The following is a 27,839-nucleotide window of genomic DNA, read 5'->3' on the forward strand; positions in this document are numbered from 1 at the left end:
CTCAACTGCAGGACTGCAGCAGGCAACCTGTGCACTGTGAGCATTTACAAGCTTTCGTTCTGGTGCTTTGTTTTTATTTTGGTTTTTAGAGACAGGGTTTCTCTGGGTAGCCCTGGCTGTCCTAGAACTTACTCTGTAGACCAGGTTGGCCTTGAACTCACAGAGATATGCCTGCCTCTGCCTCTGAGTGTTGGGATTAAAGGCATGCACCACCATATCTGGCTTGCTGGGGTTTTTGTTGTTGTTGTTTGTTTTTTTGAGTCAGTCTCATAATGTAGCACAGGCTAGCCTAGACCTCTCAATTCTCCTGCTGGATTGCTTCTGCCTCTAGGATGCTGGGATGACAGGCAAGTTGTACCATGCTTGGGTAATACTCATAGCTCTTTTCCCGTGCAGCATTAACTATGTCTCATTGTGGGGCTGGAGAGATGGCTCAGCAGTTAAGATCACTGGCTGCTCTTGCAGAAGATGCGGGTTCAATTCCCAGCACCCACATGGCTGCTTACAAATGTCTGTAACTCCAGTTCTAGGGCTTCTGGCATCCTCACAGACTTACATTCTGGCAGAACATCAATGCACATAATAAACAAACAAACAAACAATGTTTCATTGTAAGCAATCTTCAACTGTTTAGGAAATAACAGAGAATTTAAACAACAACAAAACACATTTGAGGTGATTTCTTTTCTTTTCTTTTTTGGTTTTTCAAGACAGGGTTTCTCTGTGTAGCTTTGGAGCCTGTCCTGGATCTCACTCTGTAGCCCAGGCTGACCTCGAACTCACAGAGATCCGCCTGGCTCTGCCTCCCGAGTGCTGGGATCAAAAGCGTGCGCCACCACCGCCCAGCCTTATTCTTCTTTTCAAATGTGCTACTTTACTTATTGTGTGTGTGTGTGTGCGTGTGTGCATATGAAAGCAAAAACTGGTGGGAAATGGTGCTCTTCCTTCGCCATGTGGTCCTGGGGCTCCAACTCCAATCATAGGCTCTGAAGCACATGCCATCTCACCATCGCTCCTCATTTACTTACTTTTTTTTTTTTTTTTTTTTTTTTTTTGAGACAGGGTTTCTCTGTGTAGCCCTGGCTGTACTGGAACTTGCTCTGTTCACTAGGCTGGCCTCGAACTCAGAGATCTGCCTGCCTCTGCCTCCTGAGTGCTGCAATTAAAGGCATGCGCCACACCCAGCTCCTACCTCATTCTTAATGGCTATTTAGTACTACAATCTCCTATTGAGAAGTGCATTTCCAACAATCTTGTAATGAGGATATATGTCTAGCTATTGTATGCAAGTATATCTAGAGTGTAAACTCCTAGGTAGCGTTCAATCTTAATAACAAATATTACCCAAGTGCCTTTACAAAAATATGGCTTTATCAATGTATCTATCCACATACTCAGTTCTGAGAACGGTCTGGAATCACTGAGAGAGACTGAAAGCCTTGTACTAAAGTTGCTTTCCTGTCACGGACACTCTTCAAACACTGCAGTTAAGTCCAACTGCTGACACCTTCAGTACAGCAAGAAAACAAGAACCATAACCCTAATAATCCAGACAGACAGCTTACACCCTGAGCCACCACTCCTGATCCCAGGAAGCAAACTAACTACTGTCCTGAATCAACAGAACTGTCGATCTAAAACACCAGTGTACTGGTGGGTGTACTATTATGCACCTGCTCAAGACATCTGGTCAATGAATAAACAGCAAGGGGCCTTCTAGGGACTACCTTTATAAACTACACTCTTCCCGTCTCCCTTCTAGGAAATCTGCAATGCAGTCCATGTTGCTCCAGGAAGACTTGAATTGTTACTGTTGTCATTATTGAGACAGATTCTCATGGATCCAAGGCTGACCTCCAACTCCTTAGTACCGAGGATAACTCTCAACTCCTCATTGTCCTGGCCCTCCTCTCCAGTGCTGGAATTACAGGTGTGTACCATCACACCACCTCCCCTGATCTGCTTTCTGAAAATCAATACCAAGAAAACATTGAAACACAGAGAACACAATTTTAAAACCCCTGAAATCCTTGCAACCACGGGAATTGTCAATTTCCTTTAAATTATATATTATATATAAATTATATATATATATATATAAAATTTTTGCTTGTTTGTGAATTAAATTTTTACATGCCTATTCTTTTTTTGTTGTTTTTTTTTCCATTTACATACCAATCACAGTTCCCCTCCCTCCCCTTCTCCTGCACCCCTTCCCCAATCCCACCCTGCATCCACTCCTCAAGAGAGGGTAAGGCCTCCCTCGGGGAGTCAATAAAGTCTGGCATAGTAAGCTGAGGCAGGTCTACCCCCGCCCCCCCCCCCCACACACACACACTGGTCAAGGCTGAGCAAGGTATCTCACCCTAGGGAATGTGTTCCAAAAAGCCATTTCATGCATCTGGGGTAAGTCCTGGTCCCACTGTCAGGGTCTCCCCAAAGAGATCTAGCCACATAACTGTCATCCATGTTCAGAGGGCCTAGTTTGGGGTCCCATGCATGTTCCCCAGGAGACAGGCCACAAGTCCATGAGCTCCCACCAGCTTGGATCAGCTGTCTCTGTGGTTTTCCCCACCATGATCTTGACCCAACTTGCTCCTGTGATCCCTCCTCCCTCTCTTCAACTGTAGTCTAGGAGCTCAGCCCAGAGCTTGGTTGTGGATCACTGCATCTGCTTCCATCAGTACTGGATGTAGGTTCTATGATGACAATTAGGGTAGTCACTAATCTGATTACAGGGGAAGGTAAGTTCAGATACTCTCTCCATTATTGCTAGGAGTCTTAGCTGGTGTCATCCTTGGGGGTTCCTGGGGATTTCCCTAGGACCAGGTTTCTCCCTAAGCCCCTAATGGTTCCCTTTACCAAGAGATCTCTTTCATTACATGCCTAGTCCTAAAACTGGGATGGTTTGTTTTTGGCTCTGTGGCCTTCTCAACATAGTTCCCATTAGAAAAGCACTTTTCTCGATAATGTCTGGACGCATGACCTTCGGTTTGTAACTACAGTATTCCATTTTTCTTCCCTCTATGTTGCTGTTATCTTCTACTACCATCGAATTCCAGTGAACAACTCTACACGGCTTTCTTTGTACAGTGGAAGCCTGTAATTGATATGAATGTTTTTGTATGTTAATGAACTGTTAAGTGAAGAATCATGCAAACAACATATACATATCTCATTTTATAAAGCATGAACAACCTATTAACTCATAGTGTGTCAGTGGCCAAGGCTTTGTCTGTGAGTATTGCCATTCTAGGTTACAGTAAAGTTCCCTTACTGTGGAACAAGAGCTGAACAACACAGGCGATCAGTCTGTAGGCTCTTCTGGTGATGTGTTCTGAGGGCTACTCACTTCAACTGTTTTACCCACCACTAATTCAAGGATGTTTTTAGCATTTCTCATAACAAATCTTTCTAGAGTATCCTACAAGTTTCTTTTCCCTTTTATACATTAATTTTATGTATCTAATGAAACAATATACTTGGAAAAAGTACACATAGGTAGTTAGGTTTAAGATGAGTCTTAACAAGAGAGATTAAAAATGTAGTCCTTGGCACCTGCCAGTACTGAGACACATGCAGTTAGGCCTCCGTGTTGTCAGAGGCTGGCCTGGGGCTCACATCAAGGCCATGTCGTTCTCTCAGTGGATGTAAATAAGCTTATAAAACACCAACATCAGACGAGGTCACTATATAACTACCATAAACCAGACCAAACAAGAACACTTAAAATTTTCATCTAAGCTTGGATAAAAATAAGGTCACTGTGCACCCTACAAAATACCAAGCAGCCCCCTCCTGGCTAACAGGGGCAACCATTGCATCTTAGTATGGGTCGTTCTAGTCTTCTGCTCCAGGCAGAAATCTCCACATCCTAACTGTCCAATTCAGAGCAAATCCCTGCTTGTTCAGAACTCCCCCAAATCACACACTAGCCCCAATGCTATCAACACCCTTTCTGATATACATCCTCAGATACTCCATGGTGCTCACTATGTACATTCTCTCTGCAAAGGATTGAACCCAATGTTCAACTGCACGGTGCCCCTGGTAGTCTGTAGCTGGAGAGGACCAATGTCCAGGTTACTCGTGGGCACAGAGTGTGGACCAGTTCTGTCTGCTCAGTGGGGTCCAGTTCTACCATTCAGGTATCTGCAAACAACTACAGCAAAAGCAAGTCTGCAGCTAGTTAAATACTGCCCCAGACCACATTCCTTTGGGGACAGACAGACGAACATTTCAAAGATTCTTCCTAGTCTAGAAAATGTCTTCTTGTATTTGATCTGGGCCTCAATTTTACTACCTCAAACACAATGTATCAATTCTAGGAGTTCTATTCCATTTGCAACAAAATATCAAATAATATACATTTCTACCTCTCATACCTACACAAAGGCAACTTGAGTTTAAAGGCAGGGGCTGAGAAATAGCTCAGAGGCATCAAGTATGAGGCTCTGAGTTACAGCCCCAGCTCCATGTGAAAGCCAGCCCTAGTGACATTGCTATTAACCCCAGCACTGGGTACTGAGACAGGAGGATCCCCAGTCTCACAAGATGTCCAGTGCAGCTGAATGGGTGAGGCCTAGGTCCAAATGACCTATTTCAAAAGTGATGTGGACCACTACCAAGGCTGATGTCTGATCTCTACACACATGCACACAAACACGAACATAACACACATCTGCAAAATACACACAAGTCAATAAGTAAAATGTACACCAAAGCCCAGGATAAGAGCAATGCACTTACTTCTGCAGTGCTATATTTTTTCTCTGGTTCAAAACCCCACATGAGAGCTAGAGAAATGGCTCAGAGGTTAAGAGCACTGACTGTTCTTCCAGAGGACCCGGGTTCAATTCCCAGCAACCACATGGCAGCTCACAGCTGTCTGTAACTCCAGTTCTATGAAATCTGACACCCTCACACCAATGCACATAAAATAAAGTTAAATTGTATATATATGTATATGTATATATGTGTGTATATATACGTGTGTGTGTGTGTGTGTGTGTGTGTGTGTGTGTATGTGTAACACCCACACAAGCCAAGTGGTGCCTTGTCCCAGCACTGGGGAGGCAGAGGCAGGTGGATCTCTGAGTTTGAGGCCAGCCTGGGCTACAGAGTGAGTTCTAGGACAGCCATGCCATGGCTTTACAGAGAAAACCATGTCTCAAGAAAACAAAATAAACCCCCACATGATACTTTAAAAAACGCATTACAGTTTAATCATCCAACACTTTCCTTTATAATACAGACTGCTTTATTAATAGCTGACTGCTTTAGTGATCCACACTGCATAGCTCCTCTTGTTGACATGTTGAACTGTGGTAAACGGCGTGACCACACCTGCAATGCTGTGCAGCTCAGCTCCAGAATGTTCTTCTTCTGCCATCTGAGACTCTGTACCTGATTACACACGCCTCCTCCGCTCAGCCACCAGCAACCGCTCTTTCTGTTTTTTGGAATGTGCCACTCTATAAACACTTAATACAAGTGGAGATACTAAACATTCATATTTGTGATTGGATTATTCATTTAGCATAATGTCTTTTGGGGTTGATCACTGGTGTAGTATGTGGTGGTATTGTGTTCCCCAAAATATTGTGCACCCTAATAAACTTATCTGGGGTCAGAGACAGAACAGCCACTAGATACAAAGGCTAGAAAATGGTGGCACTCACACCTTTAATCCTAGCATTCCAGAGGTAGAAATCCCTCTGGATCTCTGTGAGTTCGAGGCCACTTTGGAAACAGCCAGACATGGTGACACACACCTTTAATCCCAGGGAGTGGTGGTAGAAAGCAGAAAGGTATATAAGGTGTGAGGACCAGAAACTAGAAGCATTTGGCTGGTTAGGCATTTGGCTGGTTAAGCTTTCAGGCTTCTAGCAGCACAGTTCAGCTGAGACCCATTCTGGATGAGGACTCAGAGGCCTCCAATCTGAGGAAACAAGACCAGCTGAGGATCCGGCGAGGTGAGGTAGCTGTGACTTGTTCTGGTTCTCTGATGCTCCAGTATTCACCCCAATAACTGGCCTCAGGTTTGATTTTATTAATAAGAACTTTTAAGATTCCTGCTACACTACTATGTGCCAGACTTTCCTTCTCCTTTAAGACCGAGTCATAACCCACTGTCAGGCTACAGCACAATGTCTGTCCGTCACCTGCTGATGGACACTTCAGATGCTCACACCTTTTGATCAAGGCAACTCATGTGCTATAAACGTGTGTAAATATGAGGCCCTTCACAGAATTCTTTTGAATACCTATCTAGAAGTGGACTGCTGAACCAAGACAGGTGAGTCTATTGTTTAATTTGTTTTTTTTTTTAAATGTTTTTTAATGATTTATTTACTTTCATTTTATGTGCACTGTTGTTGTGCCTACTGTCTGTGTGAAGGTGTCAGATACCCTGGAACTGGAGTTACAGACAGTTGTGAGCTGCCATGTGGGTGCTGGGAACTGAACCCAGGTCCTCTGGAAGAACAGTCAGCCCCTATTATTGCTCCTCCTCCTGTTTTTTTTTTAAAGGCAGGTCTTTTTTTTTTTTTTTTCTTAATGATTTATTTATGTGCATTGGTGTTCTGCCTGCATGTATGTCTGTGTGAGGTGTCAGATCCCCTGGAGGTAGAGTTACAGGCAATTAATTGGTGAGCTGCCATGTGGGTGCTGGGAACTGAACCCAGGACCTCTGGAAGAGGAGCCAGTGCTCTTAACCACCGAGCCATCTCTCCAGCCCGTTTGTTTGTTTTTTGAGACAGGCTTTCGATGTAACCCTGGCTGTCCTTGAACTTGGAGACCTACTACCTTTGCTTCCTGAGTGCTGGAGTATGTCTTTTTATAAAGGTGGCATCAGCCTACCTTCCAAGAGGGCAGAAAGGTTCCTATGTCTCCATATCCTCGTCAATACTTCTTTCTCTCCCTCTCTTAAACAGCAGCCATTTTGGTGTGTAAGGGATTTCACCATCCTGCGCTTGGCTTGCACTCCTAGTGACAAACGATGCTGAGTACTTTTCTCTTTTAACTGGTCACTGTCCGTAACTTTCCTGAAACTGGACTGACTTCAAATTCCTAGGCTTGAGCAATCCTCCTTCCTCAGCCTCCAGAGTGGCTGGATGGCAGGCATGTGTGACCTTGCCCCAGCTTCCTCCATTTTTAAGACTATTTGTCATACCGAACATGTTCACCGTTCACTGTGGAGACCAGATCCTTCTTAGATGTGCTCTAGAGGAGCTTCTCTCCATTCTGTAGATCCTTTCATCAGCTACTGTATCCCATTATGAAGAGAAAATGTTTTTAAACTTTTGTGTTTATGCTTTTGGTGTTATTTTCCCAAAATTACTGCCAAATCTAATGGCATGAAACTTTTCTTGTGTTTTCTTCTGGCAGTTTCAGTTTTTGCGTGTAGGCTTTGGTCTTTATTCCACGTTGAGTTACTAATTACATACGATGCATGGTAAGAGTCCAATTCGTTCTTTCTTAGAAGCATAGTGAAAATCTCATAGCATGAAAGTGGTATAGTATCTCCGGGGGAGAGCGAGCTGCGTTAGCTCATAAGCTTTCCTTACACAACCAGGGCGCTCCTGTGGGAGGAAACCCGTGAGACACTTACACAGGAGTGAGCGCACCAGCAGAACTGAAGGAGCACATGGCTGAACCACAGACAGCTCTTGACATTGGCCACACACTCCGTCCTTCCTAGTAAGTGTATTTCGCTGGTATAAAATGTCTTTCAGGAGCAGCATCATGAGATAAAACATAATACTTCTTTAAAAGTACACATGAACTTCACAGTATCATCAAGCAGGAGCATGCAGTTTGCTTCTTACAAACCCTACAAACTACAACACATCCTTCCCAGGAAAAAGCAGCTGGTGTGGAGCAGGCACATGGCACATGCTAAGGGCTCTTCTTAAACATGGACTGGGCTGTTTCACACCTAAGGTCTGAGGAAACTTCAGAAACACTACCTGGGTTTGAGTCATGGCCGAGTCATTGTGCAGAGGTGATCAAACACCACACATAACCACCTCTTTGTACCTCTGTCTCCTCACACGTAAAAACACTTTCATGCTATCGGATTCTAAATATACTCATATTTAAATGTAAGGACATATTTAAAAGTTGTATACTTAGTGATTTCTTTTAACAAGGGAGAAAAGAGACACTATTTAAAAAGAAGAAGACTTTTAAGCAATAACAATGTTTGGAAAACTGGACATTCAATTTTTCTAACCCCCAAAATGTGACGGAGATAGACAAGAAACTTTAAGAAAGTATTTGCTTTGTTTTACTTAGTATTTTATAATCAAGAAAGAATGCTTCTGGGAGAGAATGAATTTGGACGCCACCACCCCAAAGAAAAGGAATGATAAACCCATGAGGGAAGCTATCTCCCCCTCTCACACTGTAACACACTCCACAGTGGTAACAACTAGTGCACAGACTGATTCAGTTTCTCTTTCCCAACTTCACGGGACAAAGAGACTGGTAAGCATTACTTAGAAGGTTTATGTGCCTGTGCGATAAGGAGAGTTACGACATAGGCCATTACAATAGTTTTTATTGTAACTGACGTAAAAACTTTAAAGCCAGCCAATAATCTTCTGATGTAATAACAATAATAAACACCCAAGTGTGCACTACGTTAGGCAGATCTACGCAATGGTGTGCATTTCTTTTATCTCAACATTACACAGCAGTCTATAGTTAATGCCCACAGTTGTTTTCAGTGAAGATGATGAAAGAGTCTAAAAGAGTACAGAAAAGGCAATGGGCACACACGCAGTGTAGAAATGCAGCACTCTGTTGTACGTGCATTTTTTCAATAAAGTTTTTATAGTCAGGTTCATAATAGTTCTATTTAAAATACTAATGTCCAGCTGGGTGTGGGGGCACACTCCTTTAATCCCAGCAAAGGCAGGTGGATCTCTGAGTTCAAGGCCAGCCTGTTCTACATAGTGAGTTCCAGGACAGCCAGGGCTATATACAGAAGACTATGTCTCAAAATAAAACACTAAAGTCAAACTAGAATCCCAAAATTAGCATAGGACTTCTTCTTTTTTTTTTCCTTAAATAGTGATTGATGAGGGAGAGCCGACCCATTGTGGGTGGTGCTATTCCTGGGCTGGTGGTCCTGGGTTCTCTAAGAAACTAGGCTGAACGTGCCATGGGGAGCAAATCAGTAAGCAGCACCCCTCCATGGCTCTGCATCAGCTCCTGCCTCCAGGTTCCTGTCCTGCTGAGTTCCTGTTCTAACTTCCTTCAGTGGTGGACTAGATGTGGAAATGTAAGCCAAACCCTTTCCTCCCCAACTTGCTTTTGGTCATGGTGTTCATCACCACAACAGAAACCCTAACCAGGACACCTCCCAGCTGCTGAGATGAGTGCCACTATGCCTGGCTGGTGTTTCTTTGTTCTATGGTCGCCTCCAATCGCCCAAGTGCTGGGATTACAGGCCTGTACCACTATACCAAAGGATCAAACTCAGGCTCTGTGGATGCCAGGGGAGTACTCTAACAACTGAACTACACCCTAATCCGGAGCTGTCATTGCTAACGATATAAAAGTAGAATGTGTTTCACTTAATGTAAGTCAAGATGAATTCATTTGTTTACTCCTCACTGAAGAGGTAGGAGAAGTGCAAACCCAGAGAGCTAAGAAATGGCAGGAAAGTAGTGTCACAGATTCCCAGGTGACTGTGTTAAAAGTGGACGAGAGGCTCAAAAGGTCAGCTGCAATGTGGACTCTCAAAGCTCACCAAAGGTCTCTTCATGCTGTGTTGTGCCAAAACCTCTGGTTCAGCTTGTACTTTGAATGGCCTGCTTACCACACTTGACCTTATGTATCTGACTGAGTTAGGAAGATATTCTCATAGTGACAAATCTCACTGTCCAGCAGAGAAATCACATTCATGAACACCCACTGCTCTCACAGAAAAGTCTCATATCTCAGGAAGCTGTAGGTGCACAGCAGACAGAAATGTTTAGACCCTTTTACCTGGAAATGCAACGGCACAGACATTGTTAGTTGTGTTCCTTAAAGTGGCAGGTTTACTTCATTCAACTTCAGGAGATACCTGCGAAGTCTGAATAGTCCTAGTTTGCTCTTTCAAGTAAAAATGGTGTTTCATGAAAACCACTAAGCTAATTCAGGTCCCAACTACAAAAGCAGCAGGCTCCCTGAAGATGAGGGTACACAGAAGGGCTCTCTGTTCATGACTGTTCTTCCACACAGCAGCAACACTATGTGAATCTCAAGACTAGGGTGAGTCAGTGTGATTCTGTGCTGACTTACCAAGCCTTGGGGTAAACCCAGACACCCCCTTTGTGTAAAGGGTAAGGGAGAGGCAGTGATAACAGACTGCTGGCAGAGACGGCTGTCCCTGCCCTGACTCACACTAAGGTACCAGCAGTTTGTGTCTCTGCAGGTGTTAGTCTGTCAATGCAAATGTCAGTTAGTTATAAAGGCATCCTCTTCGCACTGTTAGGAAATGAACTGATGGCATGGATCCCAAAGGATCTCAGAGATCCTAGGGATCTGTGAGCCACCCTTGCCAGGGATAGGTTCCACTGTTTCTATAGAATACAAATAGAAACAAATCGAAGCAACATTGCAAAAATTCCCTCTTACCTTTGCCAAGGTTAAAAACAAACGGCTCGTTTCTATCGTAAGTGGAATCAAACTTCTTTCCATTGGACAATTTTCCTTTGTAGTGGACATAAACTTTGTCACCAATCATTGGGGCTTCCTCACTAGTTCCCACTCTTTTGACAATCTAGAAAAGACAAATACAAGGGGGAAAAATGTAGGAGCTTTTTCTTACAAAAGAATTAAAAGGCCACACAGGCTACTCATCACACAGACAGATTTGCAAATTCACCCTGGTTCCTCAAGGCTTCCTTCCTTGTTCTCTCAGAAAACTGCCTTTTCCTGCATTTACTATTACTACTCACTGCAACATTCTCTCAAAATAATTAGGCAGAAGCAGAGGTAGAAGGATCACCGCAGGAGACAGCCTGGTCTACACAGATGTGCGTGAAACCCTATCTGAGACAAAACAAAGCAGAATCAACCTCAGCTGGCGGTTTAACGCCGCACACTCTGATGCTAACATCTCCCCAAACACAGGCTGATGACCAGGATGAAAGTCCACACACTGAACTGGGCCAAAAAGATTGCAGGACTTCTTCAACAGCCACTTGGATAGCCACAGCAAAGCTTCAAAGATATGGCTTATTTACTTCCCTCCTTTGCTAAAGACAGGCTGTGACTCTACTTGGCTATTCACCCTGATGTAACAGGTTACACTTCCATTATTTGAATAATCTGTAAAATCTAGACCTGGATGATACCAAGTAACTTGTTTTCTAGTGAAGAGAAAGGGGGTGGGAAACAACTCCAAAATGAAAATATTCAGCCATCATAATATTCAGAATATTTTTTTATTCTTAGCAGAGCAAACTGCTAATGCAGTTGGCCAATTCTTGGAAGAGAAAATTCAATCCAGGAGTGTGGTGGTACAATTTAGCCTGTCAATCATCTATGCCAAAGGGGCCATTTTCAGTGGCACGTAAGATAGCAGTTAACATCTGATAACATCCTCTTTGGGAAGTTTGATTTTCACATATATAATTACTTGCTTTTAAATTATTGGAGATGTGTCTCTGCAGCCCCCCCTCACACAAACACCGTGAACTTAGATTCCCCAACTTTCTCTTTCTCTTTTTTTTGAGACGGGTTTTTCTGTGTAGCCCTGGATGTCCTCAAACTCACAGAACTTGCGTGTCTCTGCCTCCTGAGTGATGGAATTAAATGTGTGCACCACTATCACACAGCCTCTTCCAGGCCTTAAAAGAAAAAATTCAAAAGCACTTTAAAAAAACCCGTATGAAATCTGAGAGGCTCTGGTCCCTAACTTGCACGTGACACTAGGCCGGTGGCAGTCATAGGTGGGGATCTGCACTTTAGGACGACTAAGAACACCCAGGCCCATGGGATGGGACTGTGGGAGTCAGATGGCCGTCTGCAATGGAAACAGATGCTACAGCATCACTCTGGAGCGGGGGTGGGATATGCATGTGTGCTCCTGTGTGTGTGTGTGTGTCTGTCTCGCCAGCAAGATGAAACTTGTGCATAAGTTTTAAGTTGCCTTAAAGACAAAAATCTAGTCTTAATTAATTTGAAAAAAATGCAAACCCAAACTTTTACTTTTCTTGATTAGTATTATTATAAATTTTACAGACAGAAAACAACCCAGGGAGGTTAACAAATGCTCCAGGTCACAGCTGCCAGACCCACTGAATCTTCACCAAAAGCCCCGTGGTAACTTGGAGGATCTAGACAGTAACAGATGTTACGACCTAAAGAACTTCAAACCACAAACATTTATAATTGGCTTAAAACTCATTGTTTTTAGATTTACTCCCTAGAACAAAGGAGACTATAGTTTACTGTCTGTTTATTTAGAGAGCTCTGAGCAGGCTAGGCAGCAGTGTACACTCCCAGTAGAGGGATACTGTGGTCTGGATAAAGCATGCATATGATCTGTCCTATCTAAAGCTAATGCTGAAATCTGACTGCTACTGGGCCAGTGTTGGGACACGACGCCTTCAAGAGGAAGTAGGCAGTTAGGTGGAATCAATGCCTTGCTTGTGTGAGCTCCTGGTAGAGTTGTAAAAATCTTGCCCACTCCTTGTGTTTGCCTCCCAGACTGCCTGACTGCCCTTCTGCTTTCTACAGTGAACTGAGCCCTTGCTAGAAGCGAGGAGATGCAGGCGTGCCACGTTCTTGGACTTCTCAGGCTCTAGACCTGTGAGCCAAAACAAACACCTCTTTTATGAACCACCCAGGACTCTGTTACAGAACACACAGGGTCTGAGGGACCTTGGAGGTCAGGTCTCTGAATCTGGCACACTGAAGAGAAGGTGGGAGATGCTGCAGACAGCCTGAAAACTCTCCAGGGTCTTGAGACGTTTCCTGGAGCTCTGGATGAGCAATCAGAGTTCCAAGGCTGAGAAGCCCCGGAAGAAGACACCATGGACTGAGAGCACAGAGGGAGACAACAGGAATCCAGAGACGTTCAGGAGACCAGCACAGAAGAGAGGCTTCCACATGAGCAAGGAGAGACAGAACCAACCCAGCAGGGCCAACACAAGAGCTGCTCAATTTCTACCTGGCAGGAACACTGAGAATATGCAAAATAAGCTCATCAGAGAAAAATTAACTACATAAAACATGTGTGACAACAGTGTGGGACAAGTAACTAGTTAATGTGTTCAAGTCATTTAACCTCTTAGTTTCGGCCAATTCACCTATGAAGTGGGAGAATTTGGCATACCCTGGTGGCACAGTCCTACAATCCCAACTACTTAGGAGACTAAGGCAGGAGGATGGCAGGTTCAAGGCCAGCCTGGGCAACTTAGTGAGACTTTGTCTCAAAAATACAGAGCTGGTGATGCTGTTGTCTAGAATGGATGAGGCCCTAAGTACCACCCCAGTACCACCATCGTTAAAAGGGTGCTGTCTCCGTAACACTGTTGCTGAGCTGCCAAGGAAAGCATGTGAGGAGTTTGAGGAGACGGCTCACGGGGTAAAGTGCATGCTGAGTGAGCAGGAGAACCCAGGTTCAGATCCCCAGGACCTATGTAAATCCTGATCGTGACAGAGTGTGTCTGCGACCCCAGTGCTGGGGACAGGGACGAGTGGATCCCAGGCGCTGGCTAGCTACACGGCCTTACCAAAACTGTAGCCTCCAGGTTGATAAAAGCCCCTGTCTTGCAGAAAAATAAGGCAGAGAAGTGATTGAGGAAGATATGCAGACAGAGGGCAAGTCCACATGCATATGTGTGCACACATGCACGCAACACACACACACACATGAAAAGGTATTTATTGTGCTTTAAATAAATGGGAAAGATGACCCAAACACATGATGGCTGTGCTCCTACATCATGACACACAGAGACAGTACTTGTATATAAAAACTAAGTCCTCTGCTTTCCCTCTGGCAAGTCCTTAGCACAGTCACTGGGTAGCTTCAGTACACTCACACAGTACATTAAGACAGCAATTCACACGTACATGCTGAGGTACGGGTGCAGCCTGTTGGAATCCAGCGTAACTTGTGCTGTCCTCCAGGGCCTAAGGTGTGAGTGACCAGGGCGAGTCACTTTACCCAGCCCAGCCTCAGCTGCACGTACGATCTGAGATGAACAGCCCCATTATGAAGACAGATGAGAACTGAGCTGTATGTAGTGTCTGCTACTTAGCATTAGTTTAAAAACACCGGCCACCCTTCCCCTCCACAAAAAAGGCTGGATAAACTCTCCAGCTCCCTCCCACCCAGCAGTTCCCCGACGTTACACAGCTGTGGCCTTACCTTTAGCACTCCTCGGTCTTTCCTGGTGGTGATGTCTTCTCCCTGCTCAGCCACGGCGGCGGCCGGGTTTTCTCCATTGTCGCTGCTGCCTTCATCAGTAGTCATTGTCTTTTGTGAGTAGAAAACCTGCCAACAGAAAGGTGTTTTCTTCCGTGAAAATATCATTTCCGAATGCACCTGAAAAACCCCGAGCTTACATAAGACTAATAGAGTTAAAACATCAGAAGTAATAACAAAAGTGTTCGCTTCGTGCATGTATTGATGTCATCAGACAGGTAAATAAAACATCACCCAGTTCTTCAATTTCCCGTCTAGCCCTGGCCCTAGATTAGAGGGTAGTACCAGTCGGGTCTGCTGGTAATTATATTCCCTAGCACAGCTGCACAGGGAGAAGCTGCCCTCTCACAACGCTACAGCATCCTTCTCCTACAGCAGCCATAGTCTTTTGAGAGAACTAGGAGCTTCTCAGGTGCTCTGCTAGACAGGAAGTTATCAGTCAGGCATCAGAGAGGAGACAGCTAAGGAACAGCAGAGACCACAGCTCAAAAACGCAAGCACCTGTCGTCACCTCTGGACCTTCTGGAAGACGACACTTTCCACTGCTCACTTCAAACAACTATAGAAGGAGGTTTGAGGGGCTGGGTGTGGTGGCTCATGCCTATGATCCCAGAACTCAGGGGTAGAGGCAGGAGAGTTGCAAAGTCAAGGCCAATCCGGATTACATAATGAGTTCCAAGTTAGCCTGGGGCAGGAGATACCTTCTCAAGAAAAAAGAAAAAGAAAAACAAAACAAAATCAGTCCCCACACACAAAAAGGAGAGAACAAAATTCACTTTCCCACAGCACTCAATGTCTCTCTCACAGTAGGATGCTGCCCTGTCTTTCAGATCTAGCCTCTGCTACTTCTCTGCACACACCACACAGGTCAAACTAATCAAGTCCTTTCCCACACCCACGCTTTGATAGCCTTCTCCCCCCACATGCCCGCTCCACTGCGTGCATACGAGTCATTCTGCCCATTTTTTCCTCCTTCCTTGGCTCTTAGTTGAATGTTGATATTTAGGAGGCATTCCTGGTAGATTTCAAGGGTCTTTGAGAACACGGGTTATGTTCATGTTCAGTCTTTAGCAGGTACTAGAGAACAAGATAGGGTTTCTCTGCGTTAACAGCCTCTGCTGAGGTTAAAGGTGTGTGCCACCACACCCGGCTACATGAGTAGCTCTTATTGCTAATGTCACCTGACACTTCTTCATGCAAGGCCAAAAAATATTACCAGTAATTAACAGGCTAACCAAAACACACTTGTCTACTGCTATGATTAACTTTATACTGTTCTGTGACTGAGCAGGGAAAGTGAAGAATTAGCCATTTCCTGAAACAGGTTCTTATGTAGCCCAGACTGGCCTCAAATAGACATTCTCTTGCCTCAGCCTCCTGGGTACTGAGGTTAAAGATACTACAAAACGCAGCTGAGAACTGACCACGTCTAAAGCTATTCCACATAGGTAAGAACAGACTCCTGGGTACTCCGTTTACAGTCAAAACCAAACAAAACCACTTCTGTACTGTGAAAAACCATTCTACTGCTAGAACTAATGAGTAGACAACCGGAATGTAGTGTTTCAGCTCATTTCCAAAAGAGCTAAGATGTCGTCAGTGTGAGAAACCTGCTGTGCTGAAAGATCTTCAAAGACAACACCAAAATCCAAGGGCCAAGCCCCCATTCTTGATTTTCTAGCACAGTTTATACCAGAATGAAAAGTCCAAATGTTTGTCTCAGCGTAGTGAAAGGCCAGAACAAACTGTTCTCAAACAAAGAACCTAAGTTAAGTACCCAGTCTACATGATGCTGGACTAGATAATAAGGAAAACCAGACAAGCTTCTGGAAACCCGATGCTTGTGACATGTTTTCTGACACTTGGGAACTTGTGTGAAGCACCCAAACAGCAGAAAGAGATGGCCTTTTAAGTATCTGGAGGGAGCAGGTCATGGCCAGTATCCATGGGAAGTATGTTTCTTAGGTTCTCACAGATACACGGACCTCTATCAACAGAACACAAGACCAAAGCACCAGAGAAATTAAAAACTCTAGGTGGAAAGTTCTTGAGAAAATGGTCCCCAGAACCACCCCAGACTGCCTACCAGGAAAGGAGAAAGGACCTTCCCAACAAAGCTTTAACCGGGTTATCATAACCCAAAACTGAGTACTGTAGAGAGAAACTAACCAGCAGTGATGGTTTCTGAATGCACAATGGCCCCAAATCTGTTCAACTATCGACTCATAAGGAACTCAGTGTCCTGGCAGTGCTGGTCATGTCATGTTTGGAACTCTGCTGAGGTCTTGGTTCTGGGCACACATGTCCACTTGACTGTGTATGCCTTCATACCAAGCACCCAAACAGGACCGCCTGCAACCCCTCGGCTCAGACCGGAGGCTACTGCACACTACCACAAGCAGGGTTTTGCTGCACATACAAAGTTTTCTGCTTTGGGGACATACAACGGGGACTTAATATTTTCCTACTGCCATTTCTCAGCATGTAATATCAAATTAGTCTATCTTTGAGTTGGGATTGTACCAAACAAGCACATCCATCTGTTGGGAAGCATATTTGCTTTCATCTTTAATAAGTAGTAAAAATATATGTACACCAAAGATTATTTTAAAATAAACTATTAATGACTTATTATCAATAAATGTTTAACATGTACACCTATTTTATATATTTGGGATTGCATAAAAATTTCTTGAGTAAAAAGGGGTCACAAATGGGAACAGTTTAAGAAACCCCATCTGAGTAATATCCTTTTAATAGGTGACATGAGTCATAACCAAACTCTGTGGCAGAAACAATCAGACAAACAGCCTCACAGTGATGTAGTGAGAGGTATATATTATTTGTGTGTTATTCTTTTAGAAAAAAAAATTAGCTAGGGGGGTGCTGGAGAGATGGCTTAGTGATTAAGAACACTGGCTGCTCTTCCAAAGGATCTAGGTTCAATTCCCAGCACCCAGATGGCAGCTCACAACTGTCTGTAACAAAAGATCCACTGGATCCAACTCCCTCACAAAGACATGCAGGTCAAGTACCAATGCATATAAAAACTAAAAGAAATTTTTAAAAATATTTAACTGGAAGGTTGGAGGGATGGCTCTGTGGTTGATAGCACACAGAAGACTGAGGTTCAATTCCTAGCACCCACATAATGGCTCACAATCATCTGTAACTCAGTTCCAGGACATCTCTTCTGGTCTCTACGGGCTCTGTGTACAGACAAGACACAGACATACATGCAGGTAACACCTACACACATAAAACTAATTAATTAATTAATTTAAAAAGAGAGAAAAAATGTTTTCTCCACCTAGGTGCACGCTGGTGGTGGCAGCATACACTAGCTGCAATCCCAGCACTTGGGGTTGGAGGCAGGAGGATCCAGGGTTTGAGCAATAGGAGACCTTCTCAAAAAGAGGTCAGCAGCTGGCGGTGGTGGCGCACGCCTTTAATCCCAGCACTTGGGAGGCAGAGCCAGGCCGATCTCTGTGAGTTCGAGGCCAGCCTGGGCTACCAAGTGAGTTCCAGGAAAGGAGCAAAGCTACACAGAGAAACCCTGTCTCGAAAAACAAACAAACAAACAAACCAAAAAAATAAAATAAAATAAAAAATAAAAGAGGTCAGCCCTAACCACATATAAGCAAAACCATACGACCTTGGCAGGTTGTATTTATAAATTTATACATACACACATGTAACAATACTAATTAAAGAATAAGGGTATGGATTTGAGAAGGGGCCATGGGAGGAATTAAAGGAAAAATGATGTAAATATAGTATTCATATATGAAATTCTCAAAAGAGAAATAATTAAGTTAAAAAGAAAAGAAGAACTTGGCTTGCTATTCAAATAAGTACCCAATCCCCACAAGCCCATTTGTTGGCTCTGTAATTGCCATCTTGACAAAAGAACTTATTCAGCATTTACGGGAATGCAAGCTCTGTAAATCTAAGAGAACGGCTCCTAACAGCATTGCTGAGTCCATGTGAAGAGAAGGACCAGGAATCCTCAGGACAAGAAAACAAACCCTTTGCTAGGTTTCAAAGTCAGATAAATCTTAAAGAATAAAGAAATAAACTAAATTTCCCAAATATTTCCCCCTGCATTCCATTTAGTCCACCAGAAGCATAGGTTTTTGTAAGCAAACAAATCAAATAAATAATCTTTTTACTTTTTGTGTTCCATAAAAAAGACAGGACAATTCTTAAAACCCTTTATAAGGCAAACTGAAGAAGTTTCAGTACTTTCCTAATGGCGTCTTCTGTTCTGTCCTCACCCTAGTTGCAGTCTGGATTTAAAGTCACTCTTACCTAACACTATTATTAATTCATGATAAAGCAGCTTATTGTACTGCACTAGCTAGAGGGGGAAACTGCTTCCCAGTGCAGCAGAAAGGGAACACACAGTTCTTTCTGTTATGGACATGCCAGATAAGGACACTCTCCAAAGTGCTGGTCAGCAAGCACCTGAGACAGGACCTAACAACGAGAAGACAATTAGCATTTCATCAACAGGGCCTGAAAACCACAGTTAACTAACCAAATGGCTAGACCTCCCAAATGAGAAACTATTTCAAGCTTTCCCCATGCCCATGGACAGGACTGCTGTTCTCATGCCACAGTGGCTACACCAGACCATCCCAAGTGTGACAGAAAAGTTGGTAGAAAGACCAAAAACAGTGGGGCTGGAAAGATTGCTCAGAGGTTAAGAGCACTGCTTGCTCTTCCAAAGGTCCTGAGTTCAATTCCCAGCAACCACATGGTGGCTCACAACCATCTGTAATGAGATCTGGCGCCCTCTTCTGACCTGCAGGCACACATGCAGGCAGAACACTATATGTAATAAATAAATCTTTAAAAAAAAAAAAAAAAAAAAAAAAAAAAAAAAAGACCAAAAACAGGAGGTAAGAACTGGCTTCCTTGTTTAAAGCCCCCGACCACAGTGACAGTGTTTCAAAGCTGCTTGAAGCTCTAACGAGCAGAGAGGTGCAGAGAGGTGCCCTGCTGGACCTCCTTTCGACAGCCCCTGCAGGTCTCCCGTCCTCACAGCACAGGACATGGTCTTGGGGACATGGTCTCGGCGTGCAGCCAGATGTGGCTGGGAACCACTGCTTCTCTCACTTTCCATCGCTGTCCTTTCTGCTCTATGTCGGGAGGGAATTTCTTTTGGAATTTTTAGAGCCCCATTTCGTCAGCAGCTATAGCAGCTATGGCCAGTATTTACTCTGTTTCACAGACTTGCTTTTTTTTTTTTTTTTTCTTTCCGAAGCTAAGGACTGAACCCAGGGCCTTGCGCTTGCTAGGCAAGCGCTCTACCACTGAGCTAAATCCCCAACCCCTCAGAGACTTTCCTAAAAGTAATGTTCATTTTTACATGATTTTTATTAGTTGACTGCTCACTTTCCTCAGCACTTTGTAATTTTGTGGCTGTAACTTCACATCTTCTGCATATACTACTTAGAATAAGATAGGACATTTCTTAGGAAAAAGTATTTGGCTACAGGTTGTTTTAAAAAGGCAAACACAAAGTGCTGAGTTTGTGTGCTCCCTAGTGTCTTCAGAGGCGCTGGCAATGTTAAAGAGGCAAGAGGGACAGGCAGGGTCTTCTGAGTTTGAAGTTAAGCAGAAGAGAAACGAGTAAGGACGCCAAGATGACAGGTGGAAGGTTTGGTATTTGCAGCAGGATTGCAGAGAAATGAATGCTTTGGGCAGAGGGAAGTAAAGGGTTAAATTCATAAGAGCCACGAGGGAATGAAAAGTAATGATTCAAGAGAAGGATGTGCTAAAGGTTCCCCATCAGTTCAATATTCCCAGGCTGTATAAGTTAGAGCTAAACTGAAAGTGTTGCTAAATAAAAATATTTCTTTTAAAAATGTACTCTTATTTTAAATATTATTTTATTTTATTTTATTTTATGTGCATGGGTCCTTTGCCTGACTATATGTCTGCACACCACATGCATGCCTGGTGCTTACAAAGGCCAGAAGGTGTCCGATTCCCTGAGTTACAGTTGTGGGTGCTGGGAACTGAACCTGGATCCTTTAGAAGAGCAGTCAGGGCCGCTACCGAGCAAGCTCTCCAGCCCCAAATCAAAGTACTTCCTTAGGTAGGCGGTCATGAAAATGTCTGAGTATGTGGAAATGCGAACCATAAAATGTTACAGTTTGTGAAAGGATGAGCTACATCTACGTGCAGCTGACAGTTATCTAGCTAAGCCTGGAAGCATTAAACACTCAAAACATGGAACTAGGAAAGAAATCTTTCTTAAGTGAATGTTCATTCAAAAAGAAACCATTGTTGGCTGTAGGTAAAGTGCATTAAAGAGAACACCATTGTGGTAGATAAAGTGCGTCACTATGGTGCCCAGTGATGACTTGGTCTCCTAGGCACTGAGAGTTATGCTAAGAGTGCAGGCACCACAAACTGCTTGTATCAGAACGGGTCACTCTAGCTGCAGATATCAATAGAGTCACTGGATTACAGCTACACAGGCACACCACCTAAACGTCAAATGTCTGTCTGTCTTCATCATCGTTTCTCCTCAGGGTTACCACAGCTGCAGGCATCACCTGTATGGAACAGGTGAAGCCGTACCCACTTAGGAAAACCACCTTGTAATACTGACAAGAAAAACAAAGAAACAAAAAAGGGGGACGTGCCAACACATCCTTTTGGTTTTTGTTGTTACTATTTCAAGGCAGGCAGGCTGGGCTGGGACTCATGGAGATCCGCCTGCCTCTACCTCCGGAGTGCTGGGATTAAAGGTGTGCACTACCATGGCCTAGCTGCCTTTTTTTTTTCTTTTTCTTTTTCTTTTTTTTAAAGAAAGGGTCTCTGTATACAGCCCTGGCTGCCCTGGAACTCCCTATGTAGACCAGGCTGGCCTCGAATTTACAGATATCTGCCCACCTTAAAGGGGTGCGCCATCACACCAGGCACCAACACATCTTAAGAGAAAAGACAATGGCACACACAGAACAATTTGTAGCATGGTCCTGCTTTTAGGAAGCAATGTGTATGTATTTGCATATATGTATTCCAAGAAGTCTGCAAAGATCCTCAGCAAGCAAAGCCCCGCCACACTGCTCAAACAGGTGACATCCACTAGAGAACAAGGCTGGCAGGAGCAGGAGGACCCGGAGCGTAAGGCTGTCGAAGGCTGCACAAGACCCGCTCTCAACGAAACAACAACAGAATAATGGGAGGAGCAGGCTAACCGACGCTTTTACACCTACTGAAGATTTCTTTTTTTTTTAAGACAGAGGCTCTTTGTAGCCCTGGCTATCCTAGAACAGCCTCAAATTCGGGAGATTTGCGTGTCTCTACCTCCTAAATGTTGGAATTAAGGGCAGGTGCCACCAAACCCAGAGACTTCCACTTCTTTTACATTGCTTTCACAGTCTTTTCAAACTTAAGGGAGTCCAGCCATCAGGACTTCTCATTCTTTCTTTTCGCGTTAATCAACGTTTTAAAATTACACTTGGTGTGTGAATGGGGGGGGGGGGGGGGGGCGTGTCATGCCACAGCAGACAGCTGCCAGGAGGCTTCCTCTCCTCCCTCCATGTGGGTCCCAGGGGTCACGGCAAGTGCTCTCTAAAGCCAGGACAGGAACTCTAGTGGGGACACGCTGAGCAGGGGTGCTCTCAGCACATCTGGGGGACAGCCCTGGGGACAGTTATACACTAGGGAGCTTAATGGTAATTAAGATGAAAATGTTGTCACCACCACTGCTGGACACTGAACTCAGGGCCTGTGCATGCTAGCAGCACTCTACCTGAGCTACACCCTGGCCTGGTTCTCGAGCTCTTACGGCCCAAGCCTCACTGCTGATTACTTGTACGTTGGGCAGCACAACTGAAACCCTCTGCTGAAGAAGCTGAGCATCACCGTGACAGGTTGAAGGACCTATTCCCAAAGCACTGAGGAGACTGCTCTCCCACTCTGTGCTCCCACCCTATCAATCTTCTAAACCCTCAGTGCGCATCCACCTGCTGAGGCAGGCAGTCCAGGCTTTCTCCTGCACTTTCTTGACTTGATGTTCTGCTAACAAACTCCACAGGGCTCTATATGAAGTCATAAAACCCCAGCCCAAGGTCTATCTGATAGGCATGGCTATTAAATGCTGTAGCAACTGATGATAATGCTCAATATTCCTCACTTCTTCCTAATAATAAAGCCTCAACTCAGGGGCTGGGGAGATGACTGGGTGGTTAAGAGCGCTGGCTGCTCTTCCAGAGGGCTTGTGGATCCAATTCCAAGCACCCACATGGGAGCTCACAACCATCTGCAACTCTGGGTCTGGGGGATCGATCCTTCATCCTCTGCTAGCCTTCTTGGGCATTGGGCATGCACTTGAAACACAATACACACATGCAGGGAAAACATCCATAAACATAAAATTGAAAGAAAAAAAAAACTCCACTTATTGACTTACTTATTTTAGTATCTTTCTTTGTTTTGTGTTTTGAGATTTTGAGGTCCTGAGTTTGAACCCCAAGAGGGGAATCCAAAATTATGCTGTGCCAGGCAGTGTTTTAGGGGAAACACTACAACAGAACATGTGTCTCCATGAAACGTACATTCTGGATCTCTTTAACTTTGGTCTGTGTTCTTTGGTTTTGTTTTGGAGATAGGATCCTGGATGGCTTGAAACTTGCTAAATTAACCAGGCTAACCTCAAGTTCAGAGATTTGCCTGCCTCTGCCTCACAAGTGCTGAGATTAAAAGCGTATGCTACCATGCCTGGCTCCATGTTTTTAATCTTAAAAAAAAAGAAAAAAAATCAAATTTCTACTTGGTACCAGAGTGGTAGATTAACCTGAGGTGACTCATTAACGCCTAATAGTTTAGTTCCCAGTCTGCTGCTGGTTTCTAAGAACATCCCAACAGAAACCAATAAATACCCCCAGAGTGTGAAATATGTCCCTTTGTTTTTATACCTCCACTGCTTAGTCTAAATAAAGGACATATAAGCAGCACTCAATGAATGGTGAAAAGAACTGTGATTTCAAAAGCAGTCAAAACAAAGAGGGTAAAATACCAGGCAGAATAAAGAATCAGTGCTAAAACGCCATGGCAAGCTGACTAAATTGCTTCTCTAAATTAAATCTGGAAAAAAATTATGCTGCACCCAATTGTAACTTTAAAATGAGAAATAAGATTTGTTCTCCCCAGGAGTGGTAACTAAGATAAACTAAACATGTAGGTGTGAAGTGAACTGGAAGCATCTGTGTACACGCCACCGCAAGCAGAGGACCAGGACCACATCAGCATCTCCGTGATACACACGCCTGGCAATCAGAGGAAAGATGGTTCACAGAGAAATGAAACCTAGAACCAAGTCTTATACACTATCCTATCCCACAGCTGGAGGCATGGTCAGCAGCTAAGAGCACTGACTGCTCTTATGGAGGACCTGGGTTTGATTCTCAGCACCCACACCGCCCCTCATAAACAGTGGTAATTCTAGCTCCATGTTATCTAGCCTCTGCAGGTATAATACACACATACACACACACACACACACACACACACACACACACACGGTGCACAGGCACATATGCAGTCAAAACATCCATAACACATAAATAAAATATTGCATTCTCTTGTAATAAACCAGTGTCTCATTCAAACATTTCAATGTAAATCAAGCAGATATTAAAAACATGGCTTCCTTGTGTTTCTTAAAAGTCATTTTAAGTCCAAAATAAAAACTGTACAAAAACAGCACTTCATAACAAGAGTTGAAAAAACACTAAAGAATGATTTCCTTAAGAGTACTAAAAAAGCACATGAATGAATGCATTTTGAGTTATCTCTAAAAATAAATTTCCTGTACCTTAAAGATAAATTACAGCAAAATTTAATATGTAACATTTGGTTTGTAATTTGTATACCTTTCTAATTTCTGGAGATTTGAAGGCTTGTGAGCACATGGAATAAATCAATTTTTAAAGAAAAAGAATAGCATTTTGGGCCTGTGAACAAGCCTTCCTCACGTAAGAACAAAAGCTTTGGCCATCTTGAGTCCCCATTCTGAAGGTAGGTGGCTTAAAGGCCAAAAGGCACACACCCTCATCTACAGGCACTGGCTACAAAGCCTTTGCCCTCACTCAATTTTCCTAGCTATAAATTGTAGGGGTTAGGCTAAAACAACACTCCAGCTCTAAGACTTTATATTTAGAAATTACCTTTAATGAATAAATCTGTGTTTTGTGGGAAGTCAGATTTGATAGGCAGAAAGGGAAAAATTCCCAAGGAATAAAAAGTTATTTTAGTATTATAGAACTCAACTTCCCATTCTAGCCCTCTGGGCAATAAACAAACAAACAAACAAACAAATGAATCAATCAATTAATTAGCTCTGAGCTTCCCTTAGACACAGCCCTAGTTTTCTGGAGCTGCTAGAACACATGACTAGAGGCTCACAGGTGAAACCACACGGTTTATAAACCTGCAGTTCTGGAGCCGAGACAAGCAGAAAAAGCAAAGCAAGAGGGTGGACCCTGCCTATGGGGGGGGGGGGGAGAGACACACACGGACAGGGGCCGACCGCTCCTTGGCCTTCCCCAGATTCCAGGTGCTACCTACAGAGTCTTTGCCGGTGGTCCGCTCCTCCATCTTCAAATGAGGCATTTCTTTGTTGGTTCCTAAATTAATCTTTCAGTGTTATTCATTTGTGTATTCTCACGGAGGCCGGAAGTGGACTTCAGGTGCCTTCCTGAGTTGCTCTCCACCTTATTTTTTTGTAACAGGGTCTCACTGAACCTATCCCTTGCAAATTTGGCTGGACTGTCTGAACAAGCCCAGAGACTCTCCTGATTCTGCCTTCCCAGGCTCACACCACCACAAGTGGTTTTTAATGTGGGTGCTGGGGTCTGCATCCAGGTCCTGGTGCTTACATAGCAAGCACGTTACCAACTGAGCCAAATGTAGTTCTCTTGCATCATTCCTTTGTAGTTATATCTCCTGCCTTCTAACCAGAAAGCTCCTCTTCTTTTTAAGAACTCATGTAAGCAGGGTTTAATGATGCGCTCCTTCAGTCCCAGCACTTGAGAGGCAGAGGCCGGTAGATCTCTATGAGTTCAAGGCAAATCTAGTCTACAGAGCTAGTCCAGGACAGCCAGGATACAGAGAAACCATGTCTCAAAACTCCTCACCCCTCCCCCTCAAAAAAAAAAGAATTCACGTGACAAAGTAGGGACCAGCTGGAATAGGAATTATCCAGTCCTTAGCTTTACCTATAATGTGCCCTGTGCCCTGTACAGCAGCATCCAAAGCCCTTCAGGAGCCATTCATTTGCTTATTATAGTTACCCAGTCAGCTGACCAACACCATGAGTTTCTCCCAAGAAGACAGTCAGTATTCCTTCATCCCACATTTAGGGCTCTCCTGCTGTTCTGCCCTTTCTTCCTCTTTACCACCCATTTGGATACTCAAGTTCTGATAGCCAAGGAAAATCTATTATCTCACAGATATTCTGAAAATACGTTCAGCATGTCAGAGAACACACACCAGGGCACTTACCTAGTCTGTCTGTCTGTCTGTCTGTCTGTCTTTGTCTTCTTCTTTCTTTGCCTTTTCTTTTTGTTTTTTCTCTGTGTAGATCAGGCTGGCCTCAAACTTAGAGATCTGCTTGCCTCTGCCTCCCAAGTGCTGGGACTAAATTCGTACACCACCACCACCCAGCTACCTGGCCTTTCAATTCCACAACACATTAAAATTGTAAGAAAACAATACACACACAGCACACATTCTTCCTCCTCACTAACACTGAAGAGAAGTACTTCAAGCAGCACACTATAAGTGCTGGAGGATGTATAAGCATGGTCCTTAGCAGACTGTGTGAGTGAGAAACACAACAAACTGCTCAGACTCTAGTGTGCCATGTGTGAGTATGTGTGCATTCTCCCCATGCCCATACAGCCACCACCACAATCCACATAATGAAAAATCAGTCAGCCACAAAATTTTCCTTGTGTCCTTTTCTAAGACCTTCTTTCCCCGCTCAGGTCTCCAGGGGGTCTCTGATCTGCTTGCTGTGTAGCTCTGTCTGTCCTCGAACTCAAATGATTCTCCTGCCTCATCTCTTAACAATGGGATTACAGGAGTACTACCATAACTAGTCCCATTGTTTTTCCTTTTACTGATTTTACTTCAGAAAAACTTGGTACATCCAAAACTACAAAGATTTTCTTCCAGAAATTTCATAAATTTGTGCTTTACATTTAAGTCTATAATCAACTGGGTTGACTTTTTTAGAGGGTATGGAAGTCTCTGTGCTCACAGACATGCACTGGGAACCCAGACTGTTAAATACATAGTGTTAATCCTTCAAGGGAAGGAATATAAAAGCCATTTTCCACCCAGAAGGCTGGAGCAGAAGTGCTTTCTAGCCTGGTGACATTGTGTTATCTGTATGGCTGAGGACTTTCCAGCACTGGGCACTTCCTCATAAACTCGTTTTCTTAGTCGGGCTGTAGAACCTAACTTTATGAAAGGTGTCACATGTACTTTACAGAGTCAATGTAGTTATTTAGATTATTTTGTTCCTCGGAGACTTAGGCACGCTTTGTTGTGCACAAGAATAGTTCCCACCAGACTGTGCTGTGCTTAAATGAGCCTAAAATAAAGCAATGGGGTCGGACTCCCGAAGTCTGAACTAACACTCACTACTGTGCCATCTTGCCTTCTTGCCTCCCACAGCTGGCTCCACTCTGCTGCCCTCTGCTGGCGGAATTAATCCTTGAGGGTTAAAAATCTATCGCCATTTGGCAAACAGGTATTATTCATATCTCAGAATTTGGACATATATTCATGAACAGTTGATACTTTTTCTAATACAGTTGCTTTTACTCACCAGGCGAGACCACTTCGATTGCCATTAATCATCTGTTACACAGCTCCTTTCTAAGACTCCCATCACAACTAAAATCTGATAGTGGTCCTGTTTACTAGCAAGCACTTTAAGGAATTTTGCAATTACGAGATTTTAATCATGATCCTGGAATCCCTTACAATCTACAGGGTCAAGCTACAGGGTTAATCTATTGTGAAATGATGACAACAAAATTTAGAAATGAAAAGGGGTTATCTAAACCTATCTAAACCTGCACATACCAAGATGTATAGTACAAAACAAGGATTCTTTTCTTTTTTTGGTTTTTTCAAGACAAGGTTTCCCCATGTAGTAATTTTGGTGCCTGTCCTGGATCTCACTCTGTAGACCAGGCTGGCTTGTAGTTCAGAGATCCGTCTGGCTCTGCCTCCCAAGTGCTGGGATTAAAGGCGTGCATCACTATCGCCCGGCAAGGATTGTTTTCTTAAATACAAAGATCAATTTGCTCCCAAGCTTTTGTTTGTGAAAATACAGGTCTTTTTCATTTAAATTTTATATTTATTT

General features: G+C 43.8%; 1 protein-coding gene across 3 annotated transcripts in view; it reads right to left on the reverse strand.

Moving 5' to 3' along the window:
* Fkbp5 (FKBP prolyl isomerase 5) overlaps positions 1 to 27,839 on the reverse strand; it is a 126,236-nt gene that overhangs the window by 35,800 nt on the left and 62,597 nt on the right. For all 3 annotated transcript variants that reach the window (XM_076558380.1, XM_076558378.1, XM_076558379.1), the window contains 2 exons: positions 14,381 to 14,506; positions 10,633 to 10,777 (listed from right to left, as the gene is read on the reverse strand). In XM_076558380.1, the coding sequence (XP_076414495.1) occupies positions 10,633 to 10,777; positions 14,381 to 14,485 (250 nt within the window). In that variant the 5' untranslated portion in view covers positions 14,486 to 14,506. The remainder of the gene's footprint in view (positions 1 to 10,632; positions 10,778 to 14,380; positions 14,507 to 27,839) is intronic.

This window comes from Peromyscus maniculatus, chromosome 21, assembly GCF_049852395.1.
Source record: "Peromyscus maniculatus bairdii isolate BWxNUB_F1_BW_parent chromosome 21, HU_Pman_BW_mat_3.1, whole genome shotgun sequence".
NCBI lineage: Eukaryota > Metazoa > Chordata > Mammalia > Rodentia > Cricetidae > Peromyscus > Peromyscus maniculatus.